The sequence below is a fragment of the Typopeltis vanoorti genome, chromosome 1, assembly GCF_054136105.1.
Source record: "Typopeltis vanoorti isolate ZY-2024b chromosome 1, IOZ_Tvanoo_1.0, whole genome shotgun sequence".
Lineage (NCBI taxonomy): Eukaryota > Metazoa > Arthropoda > Arachnida > Uropygi > Thelyphonidae > Typopeltis > Typopeltis vanoorti.
In genome coordinates this window covers 103,391,148-103,404,883 of record NC_143549.1, presented here as the reverse complement: position 1 = coordinate 103,404,883, position 13,736 = coordinate 103,391,148, and the positions used below count along the sequence as shown (strand labels likewise).

General features: G+C 38.8%; 1 protein-coding gene across 1 annotated transcript in view; it reads left to right on the top strand.

The window, feature by feature from the left end:
• Positions 1-13,736, top strand: part of LOC150110267 (armadillo repeat-containing protein 2-like) — a 236,473-nt gene that overhangs the window by 210,674 nt on the left and 12,063 nt on the right. Inside the window, exon 13 of the mRNA XM_090395007.1 lies at positions 266-406. Coding sequence (XP_090251133.1) covers positions 266-406 — 141 coding nt within the window. The remainder of the gene's footprint in view (positions 1-265; positions 407-13,736) is intronic.

Sequence of the window (13,736 nt, the reverse complement as noted above, 5' to 3'; positions counted from 1 at the left end):
ATATGATTATTGCACTAAGATCAACAATGAAGGATAAGTGGATCCTTAATCATTTAAAGTTTGGTAAAATTGGTCAGTTTGGAAGAGGTCATATGATAGTTTCCTCAGGTTCTAAAAACTCATGGTGTTAATACTAATGTACAGTAGGTTTACAATTTTTTGTGGATGGGTGTTATAAAATATATATAAAACTCACTGTATTAAATATAAAATTACTGTCTTTTAGCATATGTAAACTATTTTAACATTGCTTTTTAAAATTTAGGCTATAATATTACGGGTGTGTTTCATCTTGGGTAATTTGGCTGCTATGGACGATGAAGCTGCCCTTCATCTTTATAAACATCCCCAGTCTATGGAAATTTTACTAACTGTTTTAAATTGCTATCTTCAGATGCTTTCAAAGGTGACTATCAATTGAATAAAATTTTATTAATTCAATAAAAGTATAACTGATTGTTTCCATTTTACATGTTCTATGCAAACATAAATTTCTAAGATAAAAATAATGAAAACTATTTCTTCACTTTTTATGTTGCCATTTCAGTAATTGTTGCAGTTATGCATTTTGTATTAAAGAGATCAAATGCTGTAAGTAGTGTGGCTATTAAATAATGAGACTGGTTGCCAAAATGTGGTTTATTATTACAATTGTACAACTTAATTGTTATCCCCTTCAACATACTCCCCTCCTCTATCTATACACTGTTGCATACGAATTTTCCATTATTGGAAGCAGTGCTGCAAGTCATCGGGTGTTATCTGCTTCAGTAGCGCTGCCGTTTTCTCCTTTACCTCATCCACTGACTGAAAATGGGTGCCCTTCAATACGAATTTCAACTTTGGAAAAAGGTAAAAGTTGCATGGAGCTAAGTCCAGCAAGTAAGGTGGATGGTCCAACACTGGGATCTTCTTGTCAACCAGATACTGCTTTACAGACACTGCACTGTGGGCTGAAGCATTGTCCAGATGGAGAATCCAAGTGTTGTTCTTCCACAGATTGGGTTTCTACATCCTAACCCGTTCTCTCAGCTTGGCCAGAACCTCAAGGTAATAATGTTGGTTAACTGTCTGACCCTCTGGTACCCATTCAACCATTACCACGGCATTGATATAAAAGAAAAAAATCATCGGCATTGCCTTCAGTTTTGACTTGCTCATTCTTGCTTTTTTCATTCTCGGTGACTTGAGAGTTTTCCAGTGCATCTTTGTTTCTGGATTGTACTGCAAAAATCCAGTCTCATCACATGTGATGATCTTCTCCTGCAAGTCTGGCTCTGCTGTCAGCCGTTCCAAGATGTCAGTGCAAAGCGTGATGCCCGGCAAAACGACTTCACACGTGTTTCTTTTATAACTGACTAGGAGTGACAGTGAACAATGCTTATCTCAACCGCTTCTAGAATCTTCAAGGTCATTCATGGCACAAGCGCATCCCATTGCTACAAGTACATGATTCACAGTGCACCTTGTCTCGTTATTTAATAACCACACCTCGTATATTATATTTGGAGGTTCTGCAAGAAATTAATAATATTAAAAATATATGAGTGATGGACAGGGAATTATACCTGAACTTAAATTCCATGTCCACTGTCTGAAGAATAAAAGTTTAATATTACTATAAAACAACACTCAGCAATTCCACCTCCATGTTCAGGAACATACATATTATTATTATTATTACTACCACCCCAATACCTCATGGAGTCAAGTCTCATCTGGGAGGTCCTTTTATCACACACACACACACACAGCTCATCATACCATGTCTTAAACACACTCTCAAACTCCTTGCAGACACCATACTCTCAGGCAAGGCATTCCAATCATTCACAACTCTGCACGAAAAAAACCTGCCTCTCACTTCCCTTCCAATTGTCCTACTTTGGCCAAACAGGCAGAACAACAAATATCAGGATTTCAGAACACCAAGACTACATCCGGTTTCACCAGTACAGCCGCTCTGGGCTGGCAGACCATGCCTTAGATACCCACCATAAAATCCGTTGGAAGAAGACAAAAATAATCCATCGCAGCAAGTTTAAATACGAAAGATTATTCAAAGAATCTTCAGCAGCTCTAAAAAACGTTCCTAACCTCAACAAATTTGGGTGCATGAAACTGCCCCAAATTTGGGAGACTTTCATTATGAGAACTTCAGCCCAACGGCCAAGACTACCAAATTAGCCCGCAAGAGGGCACCATTAGGACTTTAGGAACAAAATTAGTGTCTTAATTTCTGCCTCATTTGCTTTGTTAGTTCCTGTAGTGCACATACCATATCTTTATGTTCCTGAAGATGACAATGTGACATTGTCGAAATATAGAAGTGATTCATTAAAGTTATCTTTAATTAATTTACTTTATATGCGTTGTTAATTCCGTAAATTAATTACCAGTTATCTCACTTCCCTACTAACACCCTCTTTATACTGTTTCTAGGGATAACCTTTAGTTCTCCCTCATCTCCCACTATTTTATGTAGAACTTCTCCAGCATTAATCCTATAACAATCCCTTACCAACTTGTAGGTCTCTAGCATATCTCCCCTCTTCCTCCTGTCCACCAGACTGCAAATTACATCTTCTCAATCTTTCCTCATACTCGACATTTCAGAGGTCAGAAACTACCTTAGTCAGTCTCCTCTGGACCTCTCCAACATCTTCATCCTTCTGAAAACCAGGTGACCAAATCTGGGACAGTAGTCCATGTGTGACCTAATCAAAGCCTTATACAACGGAACAAAAATCTCCTTACTTCTACAAGTCAGTGTCCACCACATCATTCCCAGAAGCCTTTGTGTTGTCTTCACAATTTTGGCTATGTGTCCCTTAAATTTCAGATCCTTATCCACTATCAGCCCCAGATCTCTTATTTTCTCCACCTCCAACAATATATCCTCACCAAGCATAAATTCTGCATCCCATCTTTGTTTTCCAAATTTTAAAACCTTACATTTTGCAACATTGAACTCACATTTCCCATTTCCATGCCCAATCACTCAATTTATTCAAGTCTTCTTGTAAGGCCACAACATCTTCACTACTCTTCATGGATCGTCCCAACTTTGCATCATCTTCAAACAACTGAATATCTGCATCCAAATCTTCACCAATATCATTAATATACAAGTTAAACAGTAATGGCCCTAAAACCCTGAGGCACTCCACTAGTGACTTTCCTTTTCCTGGATATTGCTCCCCCATACACAACTTGTTGATACCTATCAGATAGCCAGTCTCCAATCCAATGCACTAGTCTAATATCCAACCCCAACTGTTCTAGTTTGACTCTCAACTTATCATGATCTAATCTATCAAAAGCATTTGCAAAATCCAAGTATATTACTGTGTATCCTTCTCCTCTGTCCGAGGAAGCAGTCACTTTATTGTAATAAGTAAGTAGATTACTTAAACATGACCTTCCTTTAGCAAATCCATTCTGACCATCAAAGATAATACCATTGTTGACAACCCAACTCTGGATCCTAGTTCTCACAAGCTTCTCCAACAACTTGACCACAACACCTAACACCTGACACACAGATAGGCCTATAGTTTGATGCTTGAGTTCTATCACCTCCTTTATGAAGTGGCACAATCTTGCCCTCCTTCCACTCCTTAGGAACTTGACTGAGTGCAAGACTCGTATTAAAAAAAATATGTCAAGGCAGGTGTCAACTCCCTGGCACATTCCTTCAGAATACGTGGTGATATATTATCAAGTCCCACAGCCTTATTAACACCTAGTTTACTCAACTCCCCATACACCTCTTCTCACTTACAGTCAGTCTCTCATCCCCATCATCAACTGCTCTCAATCTCTCTATGAAGTCACATTCACAAGATTGAAAGACCTTTATGAACTGCACATTAAATATTTCCATCAAGCCTTCCACAACAGCTGTCTTTATACCATTTTCTCCAATCATTGTCATCCCTCCATAATCATTCTTTCTTTTGCTGGCTACATATCAAAAGAACTCCTTAGGATTCTTTTTGGCATCATTTGCTAACCGCTGTTCATACCTCTCTTTAGCTACCCTCACCAACCAAGTCACCCTCCCTGCCTGGACTTTGTAGCCTTCATGGAATTGGTTATTTCCACTTCTCTTATGCTGCCTCCACAATGCCCTCTTTCTCTGTATCACATGCTTAATCTCTTTATTCATCCATCTCACACCTACCTTATTTAACCTTCTCACCCTTGAAATACATTTAGACATTGCATCTATTAGATAGTTTTTGAAAATCCCCCAAGCTGCATTGATCTCTTTTCCAGCTAACTCCTCACTCCATTCCACACCCACAAGCCATCTCCTGAGCTCTTCACAATCGTCCCCTCCCCCACAGTTCCACATATACCCCTCTCTCACAGAGGGCCCCCCCCCCACTGCTGGCAACCACCCAGGTAATCACCCCACAGTCACTTTCACCAATTGATGAATGATTGGACACCTCATTTATAATTTCATCCTCTGATGAGATGACCAAATCCAAGACCCTCAATCCTCGTGTGCCCTCTGTTACATACTGTCTGTGTAACAGAGGATGTTACATAGACAGTAACATCCTCTGTCTATGTAACATCCAGTAAAGAAAATGAGTTTCCAGTTGTTATCTCATCATTCCAGTCTATATTGCCTTAATTAAAATTGCCCGTTATGATCACCCGTTTTTTATTTGCTTGGCTAATTTGATTATACATTTCATTATCACTACCATCCACATTACCTGGTCTATAACAACATTCAACTAAGTATTTGATTCCATTAACCTCTATCTCACCCCATACTGCCTCAAAACCACTAGCACTATTCCCCTCTTGCATCTCTACTTTGTATGGACATAACTCTTTCTCTATCATCAATAGCACTCCCCCTCCCTTTTTACCCCTTCTATCTTCACGAAACACATCATACCCTTCCATCTCTATTCCTGTCAGTATTTGTATACAAACACAAGAGCTCATTTCTGGATCTACAGCTAGTTCCACCGATACCACTCACTCGATGTAATCTCTCCATGCTCGACTGGGGCCATTTCCCTTTCTGCCCATTCATGCTAGAATCCTCCCCAATTCCAACTGTTTCCTCTTGATCCCAGGTCATCCCATTCCTTTCCTGTCTACACATGCACTCACCTCCTCTTGAAGCATCCACCCTTCTCACATTGTCCACCCTGAGCCTCCCCATTTCCCTGCTCCTCTTGCACACCCTTTCTCTCATTTTCCATACTCATACCACTCGATTCCCCATTCATAATCACCTCTTCAATCTCTCCTGCTCTTCCACATCACTTCCTGCTTGATCTGATTCATTCTCTCTACTTACTTCTCTACCTTCCAGCAACAGTCTCTCCAAGCGACTCACACCATAACCATTCAAATGCAGTCCATCGCTCCCATACAGTTCACTTTGTCCTTCAAACTCATTCCACACACATTAACAAACTGTACTCTCATCTCCTCACACATTTCAGCCAGCATATCATCCATAATTCTTGCTCCCTGCCTCATCTCACCACAGTCATACCTAGGTAACACGCTCACTACCCTTCCTGTCACACTATTCTCTTTTATCCTTCTAAGCAGCCTCCTGATATCCATTCTGGCGTCCTCTTTGTCCTCTGTCAAATCATTTGTTCCTATTAAAACCATCAACTCCTTTGCTCACTCCCTCCTCATATCGAATGCCTCAATCACTCTACTCATTTTATCACCTGGAAAACATACCTTATGCATCCTATCATCAAGCACACCTTTAATAATGGAGTCGCCATGCAACACCACTCGCTCATCTTTCATTAACTCTTTCATGTCATCAAGATTGTTTTAATAGTTTTTACCCGAATTTTCTTAATTTCATTCCACATCCATTTCATCTCTTGCCTCATCCAATCCAATTCAACTTCCGAATCTCATGTCACATTCTCTCTATCATTCAATCTTTCTAATTTTCTAACTCTCAATCCCCTCTTCTCACTTTTACTCTCATTCATCCTTCTCTGTTTCCGTACTTTCAGTCCAACATGTGTCCAAGTTTCACTAGCATTCATTTTTTCGATTTTTTCCACTTTCGGTTCCTGCGTCACGCCATTTCCGGTTTCATTCGTTCTCTCAATTTCATTCCCTTCTGTCACTCTCGCCTCACTTTCGTCCTTTTTAACATCTGTTATGGTTTTCAGATCACTCGTTTTCTTTTTTACTGATTTTTTAAACATTTTTTTGCCTCTCTTTCACACCATCCTTCTCTTTTGAATGTGCACTCATTTTCCCTGCAACATTCTCGCTACTATCACTTTCTGTCATTAATTTCATATTGGCATTCATCAATTCCTCGTTCAGGTCACACTTCACACACACACACACACCCTCCTTCCATCCACCCTATACATCCAAAATCATTTATGTAATCGAAAGCATACATGTAGCACACCTCACACTAAATGAAACAACTGAAGTCTAAATTAAAGTCATGGAATGACAAAGCCGCCGCCATGTTTCCTTTGCCAGTTACTACTCTAAGGTCTAATAATAACGAATTCGTAATTAAATTTAAGCAAAACTAAATCCCCCACACTAATAATAATAGTAGTGCACAACTTTTACAGCAGCTCTTACTCAAACAAATACTCATATATACTTAATTATTCCAAGAATAACTTATCTCAATCCGGAGCTCTTCTTACACACGTCCGCCAAGCTTGACTCACGAGTGCCCTCACGAGAATACCACTGCTTCCAAGTGAGAGAAACCTAATCTAAAACTTAAATAGTCTAGAGCCTGTATAATTACTTTGGAATTTCTTATTGATGTTGGAAATTTATATCAGAGGTCTTTCATTGGTAGTAGGTTGAAGAGCTGGACAATTTTGTGAACCTGAAATCCTAAACTATCTTGAAAGAAGTTATTAATGAATCATTGGTAAAGTATATAGTCGTAGAAATAATTCTCTCTCCTCATGATGTATCCCTTGATGTATTTCCTGGGGCACCTCTTTTTCAGTTAGTGTTGGTTGGTTACCAAGTAATGAAAGAAGATAATGCCTGACAATAGTAGACAAAATTCTTGAAGGTTTGATGCCACGATATTTATTTCAGAATATTTGATTCTTGTAGAAAGGCTTATAAGTTGGCAACACATGACTATTAAATTATTTAAGGAATTTCTAACGTATACTGGAATATTAATTAAAAGAAACTTTAATAAATACTTCCTATATTTCGGCAATGTCACATTGGCATGTGCATGCAGGCACTACAAAAAGCAAATGAGGCAGAAGATAAGAAACTACTGTTGTTCCTAAAGTCCTAATGGTGTCCGCTAGCGGGCTATATTGAGTTATCTTGGCCGTTGGGCTGATGTTCTCATGATACAGGTCTCCCAAATTTGGGGCAGTCTCATGCACCCAAATTTGTTGAAGTTTGGAATGTTTTTTAGAGCTGAGACTGATTCTATGAATAATCATTCGTACTTAAACTTGCTGCGGTGTATTACTTTGGCTTTCTTCCAACGTATTCTATGGCGGGTATCTAGAGCATGGTCAGCAATCCCAGAGTGGCTGTACTGGTGAAACCGGATGTAGTCTTTGTGTTCTGAAATCCTGATATTCACTGTCCTGCCTGTTTGGCCAAAGTAGGACAGTTTACTGCTGCAAGGGACCAATAAGATCTGGTTTTCAGTAAGATCTGCAAAATTCCACTTTACAGCTGTAATCACCTCTTGATTCGAAGAAAAATGCTGACCAGCAAGGAAGAGTTTTAGTTTTGGAAAGAGATAGAAGTCAGAGGGAGCCACATCTGGGGAATGGGGGGAGGATGTTCCAACAATTTATAGTGCAGATCCCTTAATTTTTCCATTGCCAAAACACCTTTGTGTGCAGGTAGGTCTAGGGGAAGTGGTTGGTCTTTGGTAGAGCAGATAAGGGGTGATAACTTTTTATATGGTCTGTAACAAGAAGTCAGGTCATATTTTTTAAGGATTTTGGTTATTTTTTCAGAGGTGCCCTGGATGTAGGGAATAGTGATAGATTTAGTGTAATCTTTATTCTGAAGGTGGGAGGGGAGGTTGTGGTTTACTGGTTTTAATATTGTTTGAATTTTTTGGGGGATTGTAGCTATTGCCTAAGAACGTATTAAGGATGTGGTTTAGTTCAGTGGTTAGGGCATTGTCATCTGAACAGATTAATTTTGCCCTGTTATATAGTATTTTAATAACCCCATATTGTTGTGTGTGGGGGGGTGAATTGCTGGTGAATGTATCTGTCTGTATGGGTGGATTTTCTATAAACAGAGAAAACCAAGGATCCATCAGGCTGGCGAGTGATTAGAGTGTCTAGGAAAGGGAGGCTGTTATTTTCCTCTTTTTCCAAGGTGAACAGGACACTGGGGTGTTGGTTGTTTAAGTGTGTTAATAAGGAGTGGAGTGTATCTGAGCCATGTGGCCAAATAGCGAACACATCATCCACGTAACGAAGCCAAATAATGGGTTTTGGTGGGACAGAGTTTAAGACTTTCTCTTCAGAAGTCTCCATAAGAAGTTGGCCAAAGGTGGGGAAGTGGTGAGCCCATGGCTGTCCCCTCTATCTGTTTGTAGAATTTTCCTTGCCAAGCGAAATAGCCTGAGTTTATTGTGAACTGAAATAAGGCTGAGATATCAGGAGGAAATTTGGCTTGGATGAGCTCATTTGTGAATAGGGAGGAGACGTCAGAACTGACTATTTTGTCAGTGTGTTGGAGTGAGAGGTTTTCTATACTGGCTTTGAAGTGGGCTGAGTTTTTTATGTGTGATGGTGTTAATATTTGATGATGGCTTCACAAGTGTGTTTAAACTTCCTGTCATACTGACAATAGCAGACAAAATTCTTGAAGCTTTGATGCCACGATATTTATTTCAGGTTTTAATATTTGACGATGACTTCACAAGTATGTTTAAACTTACTGTCATACCAGCCTGGCTGGCCGAGTGGTTAATGTGTCCACTCTCCAGTCAAGAGGCTGCAAGTTCGAATCCCGCCGTGGGCATAGACGTTTGTGATTGTCTGTGGAAGAAATAGTGGTGGTGGTCGGCGGTGGATGGTGTTGGTGTAGTTGCGGTCAATTGGTGGATTGTGAGTGGTGGAAGCAGTGTTGTAGAGTAGATGCCCTCCCTCGATGAGTCTTTGGACTCCCTGGAGGTGACAAATAATAATAATAATAATAATACCAGAATGTGGTTCTACAGTAATAGATGAATTCTTGCCATTCGATTCTGTGGTCAATATCAATGGTATGCAGACAGACCAAACTTATCAGAGGTCCTTTTTTGTTTAATTAGGATAATTCTACTTATTTTGGCAATGTAGAAAATGCAACATAGGCAACAGATTCTGTAGCCTCCCTGGTGAGATACAAAAAATATATCTAAAAATATATGTGTATAAAGATATATACATCATCAAATGTAGATATACAGGGTGTTCGGGATAAATTTGACAGTTTCGTAAGGAAAAAGAAAATCTTCTTTGTATCTATTAAATTTAATGAATTGACAAAAAAACATTACAGGCAGAGTTAATTACAATACTATCAACAAGATTTACTCAAAATAACCACCATTAGCATCGATCACAGCTTCAATTCTGCTTCGGAACCTCGAACAAGCTGATGCTACAGTCTCCCTGGGAAGGGCCGCAAAAACTGTTTTAATTTTATCCATTAACTGGGCTTTTGTATTACTGGAAGTGCGATTGGTGTCTTTTTCAACTGCGCCCCATACAAAATAATCCATGGAGTTAAGGTCTGGGGAGTTTGGAGGCCAAACATTTGGACTGGTGAAGTCGTAGAAATTTTCAGACAACCATTTTTGACTTTTCCCAGAGGTGTGGCAAGGGGCCGAATCCTGCTGCCATACATACGGCCTACCATTGGCTACCCTTGTTATCCAGGGCTTGACTACAGTTAGCAACTCCACGAACAAAGCCCGAATTCCAATGCCAGGGTTCTTCAACACCTGTTCCTGCAGATTTGAGAGGAATTCTGCTGTACGAACGCAATCAGATCGTCTGCTAGGGATCTTTCTTCTTGCTACATCCTCGTAGTCACCATTGCAAGTCTCTAGTTCATGCCTGATTGTTTTTACTGTATTCAGGGAGCATTGGGCAGCAGTCGTAATATCCTTATTTTGATGGCGGGCACGAATCATCATGATACAAGTTATTCTCTTCCATGATTCAGGTGGGTTCCAGCTATCCATCCTTTCTGACATCTTGTATGTGAATGAAGAAGGGTCCAAACTTTTAAATGAAGAGAAGTGTGTGTTAATACATGTAACTTACGGAAAAATATAATTAATTATAAATATGTCAAATTTATCCCGAACACCCTGTATATCTAGATATATATAGATATAAGGAGGTTATTGGCCACCTTTATAAGCCTTGATGCAACTGCATCTAGACTACTGGACTCCCATAATTTAATCACTTGAATTTTATAAAGATTTACTGATGGAGAGCATTCATCATATACATTGACTGTGAGAATTGATTACAAACTCGAGTTACAAAATTTGGTAAATAGATAGAAATGAGAGGATATGATAGAACATAAATTGATCAAGGGTTTTATAGGGTAAATGAAGGGGAAATTTTTTAGTATGTATTAAGGTGGGAGAACATAGGAGGGTTAATCCTGAAATTTAAGTAAGAATGTGATTAGCAAGAATATAAGGATTAGATTTTTTTTTGCAGATAGTGAATGAATGAAATTGCTGAATGAGGAAATGTTGAATGTTGTCAGCAAATGAATTCAAGGAAAAATATGATAAGCATTATTGGTTAGCATGGGCATTGCACAATGAGTCCCAGGACTTAGTAGACAGGAGAGTGGTTTGAAAAGTTGTCAGCCTTACAATGAAAAAACAAATTTATAATTTCAAAATTATTTTTATTTTTCGACATAATCTCCCTTAATACTAATACATTTATTCCAGCGTCCAGCGCCATTATCCTGTCCTTGTAGTGGTTCTCAGTAAGATCTGCAAAATACCCCTTTACAGCTGCAATCACCTCTTGATTCAAAGGAAAATGCTGACCAGCATGGAAGAGTTTTAGTTTTGGGAAGAAATAAGTCAGAGGGAGCCAAATCTGGGGAATGGGGAGGGGGATGTTCCAACAATTCATAGTGCAGATCCCTTAATTTTCCCATTGCCAAAACATCTTTGTGTGCAGGTTCATTGTCCTGATGAAAGATGATTTTTTATTCTGCAAGCTGGGTCTTTCCTCACAAATTTTTGCATCTAGTCTGGATAAAAGATCGGAATAATATTCCCCAGTTATTGTTTTACTCTTTTCAAGATAATTAATAAACAATTTAGCATCCCAAAACACCAATGCCATGACCTTTCCCACTGATGGAACCGACTTTGTCTTCTTTGGCACTGAACAACCGGCTTCTGTCCACTGTTTTGACTGCTGTTTGGATTCTAGTGCGTACTGGTGAATCCAAGTCTCATCCATGGTAATAAATCGATGCACAAAATCAGTTTTATTCTTGTTAAAACGCTCCAAGCACTGTTCAGAGATTTTATAGTGCTTGTTTGATCTGCTGTGAGCAAGCGTGGCACCCATCTTGTGCAAAGTTTTTTCATTTGCAATTCTTTATGCAATATATATCCTACACGTTCTTTTAAAATTCCTATAGTCTCAGCAATTTCACACACTTTGACTTGCCGGTCATCCAATACCATATTGTGCACTTGATCAATGATTTCTGGTTTTTACGCTTTTTAGACGTCCTTCACGTGGATCATATTCAAGGCTTGTACGGCCACATTTAAACTCGGCAGGCCATTTCTTAATTGTCGAAAATGAAGGAGTAGAGTGCCCATAAACTTTTATGAACTTCGAATGAATTTCTTTTGTCGTTAAACCTTCTTTTACAAAGAATTTTATAACCGCATGATACTCAATTGTATCCATTTCAAGGCATACAGGCAACTCTTTTGCTTCAGACAGCTGTATAAAACAAACTACTTGATAGAATGACTTGCAATTTCACATGGATGCTTATGACAGATGTACCAACTTTAGAAAAAAAAAATCTTGCTGATAGTGTTACCATCTATGGTTGAGGCCTAGAACTTTTCAGACCACCCTCGTATCATAATAATAATATCTGTGTTCTCTGGGCACGACATTTATGACAGAAATGTTAATATTAAGGAATATCTTGCAGAGAATGCATGCAATATGCTGCAAGGAGAATGTAAAAACTAAATTTTACTACATCCCCCCCCCCACCCATCTCAAAACTGAATTTTATCTCAATTATTTTCACAACTCTATAAATTATTTTACTTTAACCCATACTGATGATGTTTTGTGACACTTAAAATGAAATATTTGCAAACGTGATTAGTAAATTATCATTTCATACTGACTTATGTATATTGTATGCAGACGTATGTAGAATTCCCATATCCAGTACTAACATACTATAGGTTGACCAACCAACCTCTCATGTATGAGTCTAACATAAAAATACGTATTGTGCAAATATAGAAGTCCCACGTATTTTTACACAGTGTCTACAAATAATTCAGAACTTTTTTTGATCATCTTCTTTTAATTCTTGACTTTTTCTTAATAACAGTCAACTTCCTTAGAAGTTTGAAACTAAACTATTTTGCCATTTCAAATTATCCTGTTCCACCTGGTAGTGACAAGTGTTTTGGTTATTGCTAATGAGCTAATACAAACGGGTCGCTTGTATTTGTGGATTACAAAAGTTGTTTCACAGGAGAAGGAAAAAAAAACGGAGGGAGGATGATAGAAACATTTCAGTTACTTAAAGGATTTTATAGGAATAATACAAAGGAAATATTTCAGCACTTGGCTAGAGGGACAGGACTAGAGGTCATTTGGTCATTTGCCTTTGGATCTTCTCCACCACTTCTTCATTCCCCCAGGAAATTCAGGTGACCAGACCTGATCCCAGTAATCCATATGTTCCAATCAAGGCTTTATAAAGAGGAATGGTAACCTCCTTATCTCTGCTTTTCAGCATGTTCTTCAATAGCCAAGTAATCTTATGAGCTACCTCAGCAACATGTCCTCTAAACTGTAACTCTCTCTGTCTACTACCATTCCTAAGTCTCTAGCTTAATCAATTTCCTGGAGTACAGTTCTCTCAGTGTAATACACAATTCATAATGTTTTTTTTATCCCAAAATGCATAGCTTTACAATTTTCCACATTAAATTGATATCCATTATGTTTTGGTCATACTGCCAAACTATTCAAATCATCCTTTGATTCAAACCCAACTTTGCATCATCAGCAAACAACTGAATATTTCCCTTCAATATGTTTCGTATATCACATATGTACAAATTAAAGAGCAGTGTCCAACTATAGATCCCTGTGGCACACTACTAGTCTCCCAATTTCTCCTGGATTTTGCTCCTCCATATATCAATTTTTGCTATTTGTTCATTAGCCATCCTTGATCCATATCACTAGTTTCATATCCATCCCCATCTATTTCATATCCATCATGGAATTTTTATCTGTTAAGTACATGTTCCCACATACTCAGTAGCTCTACAAGGGGGGGGGGGGGAGGCCACCAAGCATGTGGGTGAATTTGCCAAGGAGCTCCTTGTTCCCAAGCAAGTGTGTAATCCTGATGAAATTGCATTGTGTTGCTGATGCACACCATGAAGGATATTAACAGCTGAGGAGGAAGATGGGCTC